Source organism: Dermacentor variabilis, chromosome 3, assembly GCF_050947875.1.
Source record: "Dermacentor variabilis isolate Ectoservices chromosome 3, ASM5094787v1, whole genome shotgun sequence".
Taxonomy (NCBI): domain Eukaryota; kingdom Metazoa; phylum Arthropoda; class Arachnida; order Ixodida; family Ixodidae; genus Dermacentor; species Dermacentor variabilis.
In genome coordinates, this window is record NC_134570.1 from 25,703,505 (window position 1) to 25,716,831 (window position 13,327).

At 46.8% G+C, this 13,327-nt stretch overlaps 1 protein-coding gene across 1 annotated transcript in view; it reads right to left on the reverse strand.

Moving 5' to 3' along the window:
* Positions 1–4,879: 4,879 nt before the first annotated feature.
* Positions 4,880–13,327, reverse strand: part of LOC142575315 (neuronal acetylcholine receptor subunit alpha-7-like) — a 362,638-nt gene continuing 354,190 nt past the window's right edge. Inside the window, exons 8-9 of the mRNA XM_075684576.1 lie at positions 9,407–9,516; positions 4,880–8,574 (exon numbers count right to left, since the gene is read on the reverse strand). Of these exons, the coding sequence (XP_075540691.1) occupies positions 8,092–8,574; positions 9,407–9,516 (593 nt within the window). The 3' untranslated portion in view covers positions 4,880–8,091. The remainder of the gene's footprint in view (positions 8,575–9,406; positions 9,517–13,327) is intronic.

Consider the following 13,327-nt stretch of genomic DNA (forward strand, 5'->3'; position numbering starts at 1 on the left):
CACTGGTCGTATTTTGCAACGAATAATTCCATTGTGTACTCTTATCGATTTTATTTTTTATTGGCTAAGACGTTGTCACGCGGCCGTTATCACCGTGATCGGCTGATTGGCGCACGCGATGGCTGGTTAGAAGCATTGAGAGCGTATTGGATCCTTTCAAAACGCCTTGAATGCGACGAGCTTTACTGTCAAGCGCAATGAAGATGGCACGCTGACGCAGACTTTACTACTGCCACGCTACTGCTCCGGCGCAGTGAGCGCTGGGAAGTGTGGTGATGCAAGCAACAGCCTGCGCTGCCGCGAATTCGTTTGCCTTCTTCGTCTCGGTGACTAACGCGCAAGCTCCAACGGCCGAAAGCGGAAGCGACGTGAGCCCCGTCGGATCCCGTGGTCTGTCCCTTACGTAGCGGTGAGACGAAGCGCGCACCGAGGTTGTCTCTAGCGGGCTGAAACCGGCCGCCAAAGGAGAGCGAGTCCACTGCCTGCGCCGCTTTCTCAGCGCAGCGCGACTCCATTGAGCTTTTGTGTTAGCTTTGCAAAAAGACGGGGACACGCGTTAATGCGGTTGCAGACAATGTTACCGGGAAGCTCGGCGGACACCACCGTCTGCGGACACTGGGCTGTTCACATGAAAGGCGGTAACACCTGGACTTTTAAACGGGGAAGCTGCAGGAAGACCATGATGATTTTGTCGTGAGCCTTGCAAGCTCTGCAAACTGACCTTTCTAAGTTCGTTGGTAATTTCTTGTGGAGTAGTTGAATGTTTATCGCAAGCTCGTTTAAAAATGGTTTTGACCAATGACTTTGACCTTCGAAATGGCTTTGGCTTTGAATTAAAGGCAAATGGCTTTGACCAAGGAAGTCTTACGCTCGTTTCTGGTTTTGCGCGGATAGCATCCAACCAGCGGTGACGATGACGGAGCGAGTTTTCTAATATAATGTTTGTTGCAGTGCTTCTAAGGAACGAGAAAGGTCATTCGTTATTTCATATACCGACTGGCGAAGGACTTAACACTACATTGATGTTGCGCGAGAAAGATAGCTCTTCATAGAAAAGCGGATAAATTTATCGGCCTAATTTCGCCGACATTGTGCCATGACGGGGAAGAGAGTGAGACAAAATGCAGGGCAGTTACGCTGTAAACCGATTTGCACTCTTAAGGGAGCTTTACGGATTATAACTCGAACCCTTACACACTTACGGGTGTAAAGGTGTAACTCACTATCTTACATTTATAAGGGCGTAAAGGTGTGAGTTACAGACCAATTCACACCCTCAAGAACCTTAAAGGACCCTTAAGGGTGTAAATCGGTTTACTGTGTAGGAAGACCACCGGGAACGGAAATATTTTAAATTGTAAGCCGGAATAATATGAAAATTAAAGATTTCTGGTAACAGAAGTTCCAGGCCAGATGAAGAAGAAAAAAAAAGAAGAAATGACAGAATGACCGGGATTGGACGAGTTCTTTAGTCCAGCACAGAAGATGACTTGCATGCTAACAGCCCAGTATTCTAGATGGTGGAATCCGCAGAGAGAAAATAAATGGTCTCTAGACGACAGGGAAAATACGTGGAGGCCCGAGGCTGTTATGAGAGACATAAAAGATACAGAGAGAGAGAGAGAGAGAGAGAGAGAGAGAGAGAGAGAGAGAGAGAAAGAAAGAAAGAGAAATTGTGGAAGATATACAGACAGAAATGCGGGGCAGTACCTAGAAGGACCGATGCCACGCTCACTGAACAGAAGTTGCTAACTTCAAGACTCGGTTCTTCCGTTCACACCAGAAACCCCCCTTGGCCCTTCAGTAAAGCAACAGAAACGACACAACATGTCAGCTAAAGCCGGGTTTGTAGCAACGTGCGATGCTAGGTCCAACGGAAACCGAAAGTAATGACCCGTGTCCAACTGCCTTGCTTGACTTCCGAGGACATCCGCACGCCGTGCCTTCTGCTGTTGCATTTCCTTGGTTGGCTGATTAATCGGTGCCACTGTTTGTGCTATCTGTGGAGTCAGCTTGCAGTTAGAAATACCCGCTTGAAAAATATCCGCTTGAGAGTCTTCGCGCCACCTTTTAGTTTGCTGAGACAAAGTAAAAAAAAAATGCTCCCAGCTCAATGCATTCGAAAACAAGCCACACCGCGCGTATTCACATGCGCTTGGTGCGTCTTGAGACCTTGGAGAAACAGCTGTCAACGAGCGTCCGCACTTGTTACACAGAGGTGCGAGAGTTGAGAAGAAAGCACAGAGGCTTCTAACAAATATGTTGTAACAAGAAATATCAACTGGAGTGTGTTTGAAGGATTGGGCTAGATATCAATACTCTCAGGATCCGGCTCAACGTTCATTTATATATCTATATAAATGTGCTAGTGTTTCCGAGCCACTATACGTATGTACAGCACCCGACTTCAATCTTATCGTAGTCTACAGTGTCTTGGTCTCCGACTTCATGACGAGGAAGAGATGAGATTTAGCCACGGCAAAAGAACCTGACCGACGCTTCACAGAAAACGTTGAACAAAATAACGCGAAGCGAAAATGTCTTTCGCACATCGAAACGATGCCATTATATCTGGTATCGGGCGGGAAGAACTGGGAACATAAATTCGCTGAATGAGGTGGGAGTAAATGCAAAAACTGCAATGCACAGCAAAAATTACAGCGCATCAAACGCTGGCATGAGCAACGCACGGCCATGGCAGGCAAGACTGCGCACTGAGCACTGACCGGATGCTATTGTGCAGCACACAAGGGAAACACGTGATATTCACGTGAGCTTGATATAGCGATGTCGTGCCGCAGTTTGGTTGGCTGCATTTTCATAAAAGGTCACGTGACTAGAATACGCGTGGGTGTGGTGGGAGGACGAATGAACATGGTACACACACCGGAGAGGACAATGACAGACTAGCTCACACGAAACGCGGGCGCAAATTACTTCCTAGACGAAGTGCGTGAAAACGATGACAAACGTTTTTTTATGAGACGCACATGTGGAAGAACACAACGTTGTATCACAGAAGCATTGATGTCAGCCCACAGAAACATGATCACGTGTTGTCACTTAAGGTTCACGCGTGTACTGTGCACAATTCGTAACTTTCCTGCGGACGCTCTGTTCATTCTTAAACGGTTTCCTGCCCAATAGCCGGCCATCATGAAATCGGAACAATTTAGTAACCCCGGTGTCGGCCACACAGCAGAGACCTCGGTGACATAAGACAGCATACTAGCATACGGAGGCCTAGTTCCGCGCAACGACTACCCGCAATCGGCGGAGGTAGGCGTTAGGCAAGCCGGCTACCGGCTATGTAAAGGATTCGCTGCAGTAGTGAGCAATCAATATAAGAAGCGGTATCATGCACGATATCGGCGCCGCACAAAGCGCTATTTGTGTAGTGGAGGAGACGTGAGTGCAACATGTGTCTACTGAGCCCCGGTTATGCGGACCACTACAGTGGTTTCCAAAGTTAACCAAGTCTCAACGGGAGCATGACCATGAAGTTAGCAAGATGTAGACGGTGGCAGGTACCGGCGGAATGACAGCTATGACATGCACAAAGCACAAGAGTTGCTTGTGGAACATGGTTAGCTCTTCGCTCCAAGGTGATCAGTCATGCCACCGAAAACTACACCATATGGCAGGTGACGACAGGCACCGCGTATTTAAAACAACATACATGTCAGCATGAATTTTACAGTATACCTGTTCTTTGACATCGCATATTTTTTTTTTTTTGACAGCGACGTATTGATTACAGTAGCAGCAGCGATTCACCAATAGCCTTGCTTACAGACTGCCAAATAGTGACCCGAGGACCAGACATCACGGTCATGCCACAAATAAGAACATGTACAATCCTTGCCAAAATCGATTGCCGCCATGACCAGAGCACCCGCCTGGCTTCGCTTTGGTGCGCCTGTGGATCTGCGGTGCTGGGAAACTTTGGACGCTGCGAGGGACACCTGTCATTGGTTTCAGCCCCTAAAGCCACCGTGAGTAATACAGCGTCTTCGGCACGTTACTCGACGACACCTCTTGTCACTAGCGCATTGTATTTCAAAGATATCAGAAAATCCGTGCCAGTGTCGCGAGACGTTCACGTAACAATACGAACAGAAGACTTGCCATAAAATGAGTGAGGCTGATCGAACAAAGAGCAAATGCGAAGTCCTCCTGTTTAGCGAGGATTCCATTGGCAGCAACAAGAGGACGGTAAAACAAAGTGAACTCAACCTTATGGTCTGTTAAATGGCACAATGACATATTCCGGTTAACAGCGACTGGGGTAACGGCGAAATAACCTTATACCTAAAGGCTGTATATGGCAGGAAGAAGCTGCTGGCAACATAACCCTGCACTTTGTAGGTAGCGCATGTCTGTTTCTTTAATTTCGACTGTCAAGACAATATCGAGTGTCGTGGAGAGAAAAATAAAGCCATCAAACAAATTTGGTTTCGCAAGTGAGGAAGAAGCCACTTATCGACGAGTTCCATGCAATGCACTACAGCGTAGAAAGGAGGTACACACAGAGCCGCTCTCTGAGGCAGAGTGCATCTCGCTGATGTTGACCCAACGCAAAGCTTCGTGTAATTGTCTACGTCTCGACACGCAGGTGATAGACGTCCATGTTAACAATGCGCTCATTCTTTGTAGGAAGTAAAAACGTAGCGTTTATGTTGCACAAGTGTACGAAGCAGTGCAAGAAGTTGGTCAATTATTATTATTTTCACCCAAATTTTGCAAATGTACTTCTAGAAAACGGCTTCCTTAAGTGTCATGTGGAACTGCTTGTACAATGACCATCCGCATATCAAAGAGGGCAACGTCTGCGGGACACTGCCGCAGCATGATACACACAGGTCTAAAAGTTTACTCATTTGCAAATAACAAAAGCAGCATTCTATGTGATTAGCGGTCATCTTCTAGTAACCAACGCTGAACGCAAGCTAAAGAAAGTGCTCCTCGGTTCAACGGCGATTCCCGCCAGGAAACTACTGGTTCGGTGAGGCGTCCGACCGGCCCTCGCGAGGTCTAGCCTTGAATTAGAGAATCGCGAAGCTCAGCCTACATGCAGACCTTTATGGTCATGAAAAAAACTTCAACATTGGCTGGCAGCCCTTCGGCATACTCAGCTTTTCGCGGCGAAACCTTTCGAAACCTTCAAAACCCTGTGAAGCTGTGACTCAACTCTTTTATAGACTGTTCAAATCGGAAGGAATATAAAGTTAGGATATACTTCAACCAAGCATAACAAGTTTGAGTTTGTAAGGAGAAATCTTTGCCTAATTAGATTAGTATTGAATTTGGACGAGGACGCACGCAGGAACGAGCTAACCGCAACGCCCACAAAGGTCTCATGACCGATTTGGTTGCACTTTCGTCAAACGCTGTCTTCCTTTCTTTTTTGAGAGTTTTCCAATATTTCGATTTTTTAGAATTACTTCATTCTTGTTTTATTATTTCACTTGCGCGACACTCTCCACTATGACACATTTTTTCAGAGACGCGCCCACAAATTGTAGGGGCACCTAATTACATAAAATTTGCTCCTCCTGGCAACTTTGACGTTATATTATTGCAACTATTTTGCTGACGCGAGGTTCCAAACACTAGCATTAGCTTGTACTAGGTGGCTTTTTTACCTTATTCAAACAAGTTAGTTTTTTTTTTGAAATCGTCAGCCTATAAGTTTAGCATGAAGGGGCCAATAATAGATTAAACATACGCCGAAAGTTCACGGACGACCTCTGTTAAGAGTCACTGGTACTCGCGGTAAGAACTTGCAAGCATACACAATCTTCCTAGGCCATCTGCAATGTGCAGTTTCCATATATGAAATAGAAGCATAGCGCACGGTTTGTTCTGACCCACCACTGAAGCTGTGCTTGATTTGAACGGGCTTCCTTTTCTTTTTATTTTGTACAACTCATAGCGGCGATCCGGATTCTTTGACCCAGTCATATCAGGCTATCTATATATATATCTATATATATATATATATACAGACTCTCGGAAACGCGACGGCAACTTTGCGAGACCAGCGGTCTGAAGCTAGGTCAGAGCTGGCATTCCTTATCGAACACTCAAGAAGCAGAAAAGCGGCACCGTAAGCTCAAGAACGTGTCATTCTTGGCAAATGGCTCAGTGTCCTCGCCGACTAATGGCCTTGGACGTTGAACAAGACGGCAGACTGAAATATGACGACACTGACACATGCCGCACTGTCGACGGAGAAGATTGTAGCCTAACCATTTTGGATTAATTGTGGTGTGCCCTCGGTACAGTTGGTACAAAACGATTCCACCAGGGGAATATTGTTGAAGCTCATAAATATTGGTTCCTTTATTATTTCATAAAATAAAGAGTGCTTATATCTAAAGCCACGTCGAATTGTATTATTACGGCTAGTTCTGTGATTAGGTCAGTGCAAAGTTCAACCGCTTCCCACGTCAGAAGGTGAAAGAAAAAAGTCAAAGATACGCGCAAAAAAAAAAAGTTACGCACAGTGATGTTTCCAGCATGTCACTGAATAATTCGTCAGAGTAAGGGCAGCCAAAACTGAGCGTGCCATTAGGATCAGTGCAGACCTACCAAGTTAGTGCACTCAATAAGGATATCTTTTCATTTGAAGCCAGCCAAGAAGTTCACGGCAAGAATTGATTTTAGATGCACCCAGTCTTCCTCAGTAAAATGTAAACAAGTTATTCATATCCTACGAGCCTAAATGGTTATCAAGACAACACCAACTGTCCAGCTGGATGATAAAAACACGTATAGTTTGATAACCTACGCGGCGCGGGAAAGCTGACGATTCTTTTCACATTTCGGTCATTCGACGGCCGCGCGGTTGCTTCAACATTTAGCCTATGCGTCCAGCTTTCGAGCTTGTTTCACGCTTTTAGAAGCAAAAGCTCATGTCTCGCTTGCGATCACCGAAGAGCGTTTTTGCAAAGCACCGAAACGTCCACAGTGAGGGCCCACAGCGTGGTAATACAATGCCTTAGCCAATCGCTGGCGTGGGCCCATTGCAGACGTTGGAAGCACTGCCAAAGGTATAAGCCGCAAGCCTCCGTTTGGCGATGCCCATACGGGCCCTCGAATGGAGTGATGCTGTACACGCTGTGAGGGGACTAGACACGGAACAATTGGTCTATGATTAGAGAAGTCCATCTTTGACATTTGAAAACGTCATCTTCAAACAGCACAACAAGCCAACGAACACTGTAAAAACAATACACCGTCCTACGATAGTCTCTGTTTTGGCATGTACGCGGTCACACAAGTTTATGCAGCCAAACACGCGCAGTTGTCAACTTTTTTTTTTACTCTTACGGCACCATTCACCGACGAAAAGAAAGGGGGGAACTTATTGGAAGCCGGGGCGGTAGGCGTGGGTTATTCACACTCCGGCCAGCCGATCTATGACGGCGGACAGGCATACAGTGTCATGTTGAGACACACCTGCCCCGAATCTGACGTTCCTATAGGAAAGAGAGCATGTCAGGATAGATTCGTGCGTTAATCCCTTCTTGTTGTGGTTCCGTTGCAAGATAGTGCGTCTACTTGACCCTCGAAGCAGTTTGGCCGCCCTGCACAGTGTTCTATCCTAGGGATGAAGTGAAATCCAAGGCACCAGCTTCGGACGGTGCTACCAGTTCCTCCGAGATGTTCCAATGCTCTCGCCCCGGTGGCGACTCGTAACTGGCACTAAGATTGAAACAAAAACCAGCGACAGCTCCTTCGCTTCGACGTGTCCTTCTTCCCAACAAGGAGATGTCGTGTGGTACGAGAGGTCATCGCGTCACACATATCTCGCGCTGCGCCTCTTCACACACGACGGCGTGGGGACATCGACCGGACCTTATAGCAGGTCTTTCTAAAATGGAACTTATGTTGGAAAGGCTGCGACGAAGCTGTGAGCTGTGATCTTCACGAGAGGTCCTTCCCCCTGCGCGCCAAACCCGGGGGCTCGTGCAGAAGGAAGAGACTTGCCGAGAGGAATACCGGTGCAACCGGCCACCGGCGGAGGGAGCTGCGGCGGTAGGTAGCAGCAGCAGTGTAGTAGTGCTGTCCTAGAAGCAGGGCGCGCTAGGCGACCAGATGAGGCGCCGAGAAGAGGCAGGCGCAGGTGGAGATGATGGTGAAAGCGGAGAAGATGATGAGGCAGACGCGGTCGACGACCATGGCCGCGAACTTCCACTCGCCAACGACCTCCCGCTCTTGTTCGTCCTTACGCATGCGGCTCGTGATGAAGCGCAGCTCACGCAGGATCAAGTTCAGTTCACGCGACGAGTGGACGCAGGCGTGCACCGTGGACGCCCCGCCGCCCGCGCCTCCACCTCCGAGGAAAGGGGTGCGAGCCGCGTGGCAGTCGCTGGCGGCGGCGCTGTTGGCAGTGCGGAAGTCGTCGTCGATGTCCAGCACGTTGGCCAGCAAACTCCGCGACGAGCGCTCCTTAAGCTCGAGCTCTTTCATCTTGCTGTTCAAGAAGATGTTGCGTCGGTTCGCCTTCTGGCCTGGAGGCTCCATGCGCAGAAGCCAGGGGAGCCACACGAGGAACACCGTGCGAATCTGCAACGAGCATTGAAGCGCACAAGTCGAGGCCCACCGGACCGTGGAAAGCATTGCGGAAAAGAAGACGGGGCAGGGGTGCGGACAGGAACAACAATTGCGCGCGTTTCTCTGCACTGCAACAGACGGAAATGAGCAGTACGCTCACAATTATGTCTGGTAGATTTGTTGCGGAATGGTTTAGATATGTGGCGCCTCTACGGCCAACAACTCCTCTAACATAGATCCACAACGTGTGGAGCTGAAGTTACGTTTTCTGTAAGTTTGCTTCCAGTGTGTGAATCACTGAAACTGAGTCGTGAAATAAGGCAGCCCGAAAATTCTCTCTAACTCCCACGGCGTTGCCCGAAAAGGAAAATAAAGTTAATTCTGGGATTTCACATGCCGAAACCACGATATCATTATGAGGCACGCCGGAATTGGAAACTTCGGATCAGTTTTGACCACCGGGAGTTCTTGAACGTGCACCCAATGCACGGTACACGAACATTTTTGCAATCAGCCCCTATCGAAATGCAGCTGCGGCTACAGGTATTCGATCCGGCGCCCTCGGGCATAGCAGCCCAGCGCCAAAGCCATTAGACCACCAAGGCGGCTACGGCGTTGCTTGCTAATGAATGATTAAGCAGTGTGCATTTGGTTTTGTTTGTAGCGTGCACCGGCACGCGGTAACGAAGCCTGTCGCTTTCAGGACTGAACTAACCAAGAGCTCTCCCGTAACGTGAAGTCCCTAGTTTACGCTATCAGGTTTAGCTCCAGAGCTTCAGAGGACGTTTACGGTGGGAATCGAATATGATAGAAATACTAATAAAGAGAAACATAAGTATCTTACCACAGCCGGCATTTCGGTCGTCTCTTGATTTCTGTGATGATAGTTCAGAACCACCACAGTCATGACCACGGAAAAGGCGACCATGATCATGATGCAGGCGAAATAAGTTCCTGGAAAAAAGAAAGCAACGTGGGAAGGCCACAGGAAGAAACGCCGTATTAGTCAGTGACAGGACGGCAACTGTGAGTGGAAAATCGTAGCATGCACAACATGTTTTATCAGTACCTATATCAGGGAGCACTATGCTTGTGCTGATACACAGAACACACTCAAGCGCAGGCTCGCATTCTCAGCGTCATCGAGCAGTGCATTCGAACTCATGCCATGCATAGGCTGACAAAGATGCGCAGCCCGCAAGCACGTATCATCCACGTATCCGGTATTACACAGGGCGTCCCAGCTAATTTTAGCCAGAGTTTAAAAATTTGCGCATGCCGCGTAACTGGACAGAAAAAAGGTAATATTGTTTGCAGTCGCTTGGAGAAACACAATTTTTTTTTCATTCTGCCTAACTATATAATTAGTCTTAATTAATATTCAACTTCTCAAATATTATAATGACATGAAAAGGGTAAACGAGAAAATTGTAGAGCGACATGAAAAACTCCCGATACAGCTTTCTGTTCTCAATACGTGCTACATACAAGTGTTTTTCCGAGCGTGAAAGAAGCCCGTGAATACACGCAAGGTGCCTCGGGCGGCCAGTCGCGCGGCAGTTCTGCGTGCATCTGCGAGCTCCTTCCACGCTCGGAAAAACATTTTTATGTAGCATGTATTCAGAAACAGAAAGCTGTATCGGGAGTTTTTGATGTCGCTCTACAATTTTGTTATTGACACTTTTAATCTAATTATAATATTTGAGCAGTTTATTAATTAAGCAAAACTAATTATCTAATTAGGCTGAATGAAAAGAATAGTTTGAGTATCTCCAAGCGACGGCAAACAACAATACCTTGGTTCTGCCCAGCTACCTGACATTCGCATATCTTTAAACTCTGGCTAAAGTTACCTGGGACACCCTGTATATTATAAATATTCGTCAAAAATCAAGTTGGCTTAGAGCATGTAAGTTAAATATGCTAAACCACTTTCCTATGAAGTTATGGCATTGTATTTTCCCTATTAATGTTCAGGCAACCGAAGGTTGCATGAAACAACAGAGAGGGTTTCAGCTATGGGCATGAGCCCCATGCTCTGACAACCCTTTTCTCACACTCCCAATTCAGCATCCATTCCTTTCCGTGATTCCCACATGCGGACATGCAGCTACGTCCAAAAGCAAGGCCAGAAAACATGCTAGAAAAAAAAAAGACATACATTCGAGACATGTCGGAACGGTCATGCAGCGCATCATTATTTAGATGTATTTAACCTTGGCGTCGCTTGTCTGTGAACTGAAAACGAAAGCTTTCAATGACTCTCCAGGCCTGTACTCGTTCTCAGGGTCTGTAATTTCAAGTCGTTGTTTAGTATGCCTCTGATGGTGGGCTATACAGGATAAGTCTAGTACGATTAAAAAAAAACACACACATATGAAATTTGATTTAGAATGGGAAGCCGCATGGTGATGACATGCTTGATTGCACGTTGCAACTAAGGCCGTCTGACTGTGTTGAACACTTACTGTTGTCCTAACGTCATGACCACGTATGCTGTTGCGATGTCCCGGCTTGTCTTATGCTTTGATAACTGCGCCATTCGCAGTTATCAAAGTGCGCGTAGGTAGGCCGGGCTTTCAACTTGGCGTTCAGCTTCAGCAGTTTCTTTAGCTGTGCAGAACTGCACGTTTTCTTTCGGAACACTAAACGACATCTGTTCTCCACACCCGTGAGAATTCGCTCGCGCGCGGCACCGAACGCAATATCTGCAACGAGAATTAAACTGCGCGAACTTCCGCCGGCAGCTATTGCGAAAGCAAACGGCCCTCGCCTGCATCCTAATGCCTGTTTAGATCGTTCAAGCATCGCGGCGACGAGCTTTATGCCGCGAGGTTCCTGCTATGATCTCTCTTTTTCCCCAGAATTTCTGCCGATACGTGCTTCTCGCTCTCTTAATTACGCTTCACGCTGTCACTGAATCTAGTTTTTTTTCTCGTGATTTTGCTGTCGAAACATCCCGCTCGTGCCTGTTCAATTTAGCACTCCGGCAATTCCAGCTCTAAGGCATTCTTTCATCTGCTCTTGCCTCGGCGCGGAGAATGATAAGGAGAACCATAACTCATGGCTCAACTCAAATTCTGTGCGGGGCCTACATGATCTTCGAACATTTTTCACATTTGCACGACGTTGATATATGACGGAGCATTAATGCCTTTTGATTGCTACAATGACCGCGACAGCCATTCCTTTTCCTTCTGCTTCGTCGGCTAACGAACGTACGCGCACGTGCGTGTGTGCACACCACAAAGCATCATGTTAAAAACTAATGAAAAAGTTTTGAACTAGCAAGCGAAGCTTGCGGAGCATACTCGCATTGTAGGCCCCGAGTAAAGATTTTTGTTTTTGCAAGGCCAAATCTGTCAGATCCTTCTCGTAGCAACGAACAATTTAGAGCTAGCTCGCATTCTCCCACCATTTACTGTCCTCGTTCAACGTCTTCTTGCTGGTTAGGACCTTTCGTGTCGTTGAGCGTGACCTTATTATTGCATCAGATTTTTCAGCCCGCCGCAGTGAGTGCGACTACATACTTCAGTTCTCTCCTGCTGCAATTATTCCAGTATTTCCTTCTAGGCGATCTTTTTGACACTCGTGAGTTGTTGCTGCGTCTGCTTAGTATTTAACTCAGTTAACTACATTACCGTTAAGACAAGAGAACAATAACCTGACCAGAAGCTCATTATTGAAGGTAGGTGCACAGTGTTTCCATTCAGTCGCACAGATATGCATTCTTTGGGTAGAGCGTAGTTGCGACTTAAAGGAGTACTCATAATGTATTTAATACCGTTGCCATTTTTATGCACCAAGAGCTTGCTGTACCATATTATAATTGTTTAGTTCACTTCATGCAATTTTAGAGCTTAAAGTGGTCTTTTATACTACGCATACTGTTACGCTTCAACACAACTAACGTAATGTGCCAGAATCAAGGAAAATGGTGATGGCACTAAGGTTTATTTGGTCATAAAATCGACTCGTAGAGATAAAATAAGACCTATGAGTTGGTCGAATAGGCGAGCTTATCGCGGGTTATAGTATAGACATTACATTTGTTGAAGACAGGAGCCGTAGGTGAGCTCGTCTTATCCATTTGTATGTGTAACTTTTAAACCAGCGTCAATATGTATCCATTAGATTCATAAAGGGCGAACTTCAGTTAGGGTGATGGGCAAAGTTATTCTTGTTTATAGTGAATAAAAGTGTTTGAAAAAATGCTGTCTTCCTTTTCTGTTGTCGGAAGTTACATAAACAGGGATAAAGTGCCTGAGAACGGCTCAGAACCCGCCAAGGATGACAAGGCCACCTTTAAAAAAGATCGGTCCACCTATCAAAACGTTGGCCAGCTTTTCTGAGACACTTTATCCCTGCTTATGCAACTTCTATTCCACAGTTTGCTACTCCATTTGAAGACCCACTTCTTGATTTTGTATTTCCGTGTTGTCAAAGTAAGTACACTAAATTCCCAGAAAAAGCTCGCAGACTACGCAGGCTGGTTGTACGAACCGCTCCAACGCCGCGTGTCACATGTCGCAAACGCCGTCCAACTCTTGGACCACCGTTGTAAACGAGCAGCTGAATGAATGTCTCAGTGAACGAGTGACACTCACATGGCAGCAGGTTTCTCGAGCAGGCTGCTTCAGTCCCTTGAGTTACAAAAGGGGTGGCATGGTACTACGTAGCCATTTGAGTTTTCGGACTCATTCGATTCGCCGGTTGTTGAACGATAAATATACTGGAGTTTCGAAGCTGGTATGAAGAACTGGGC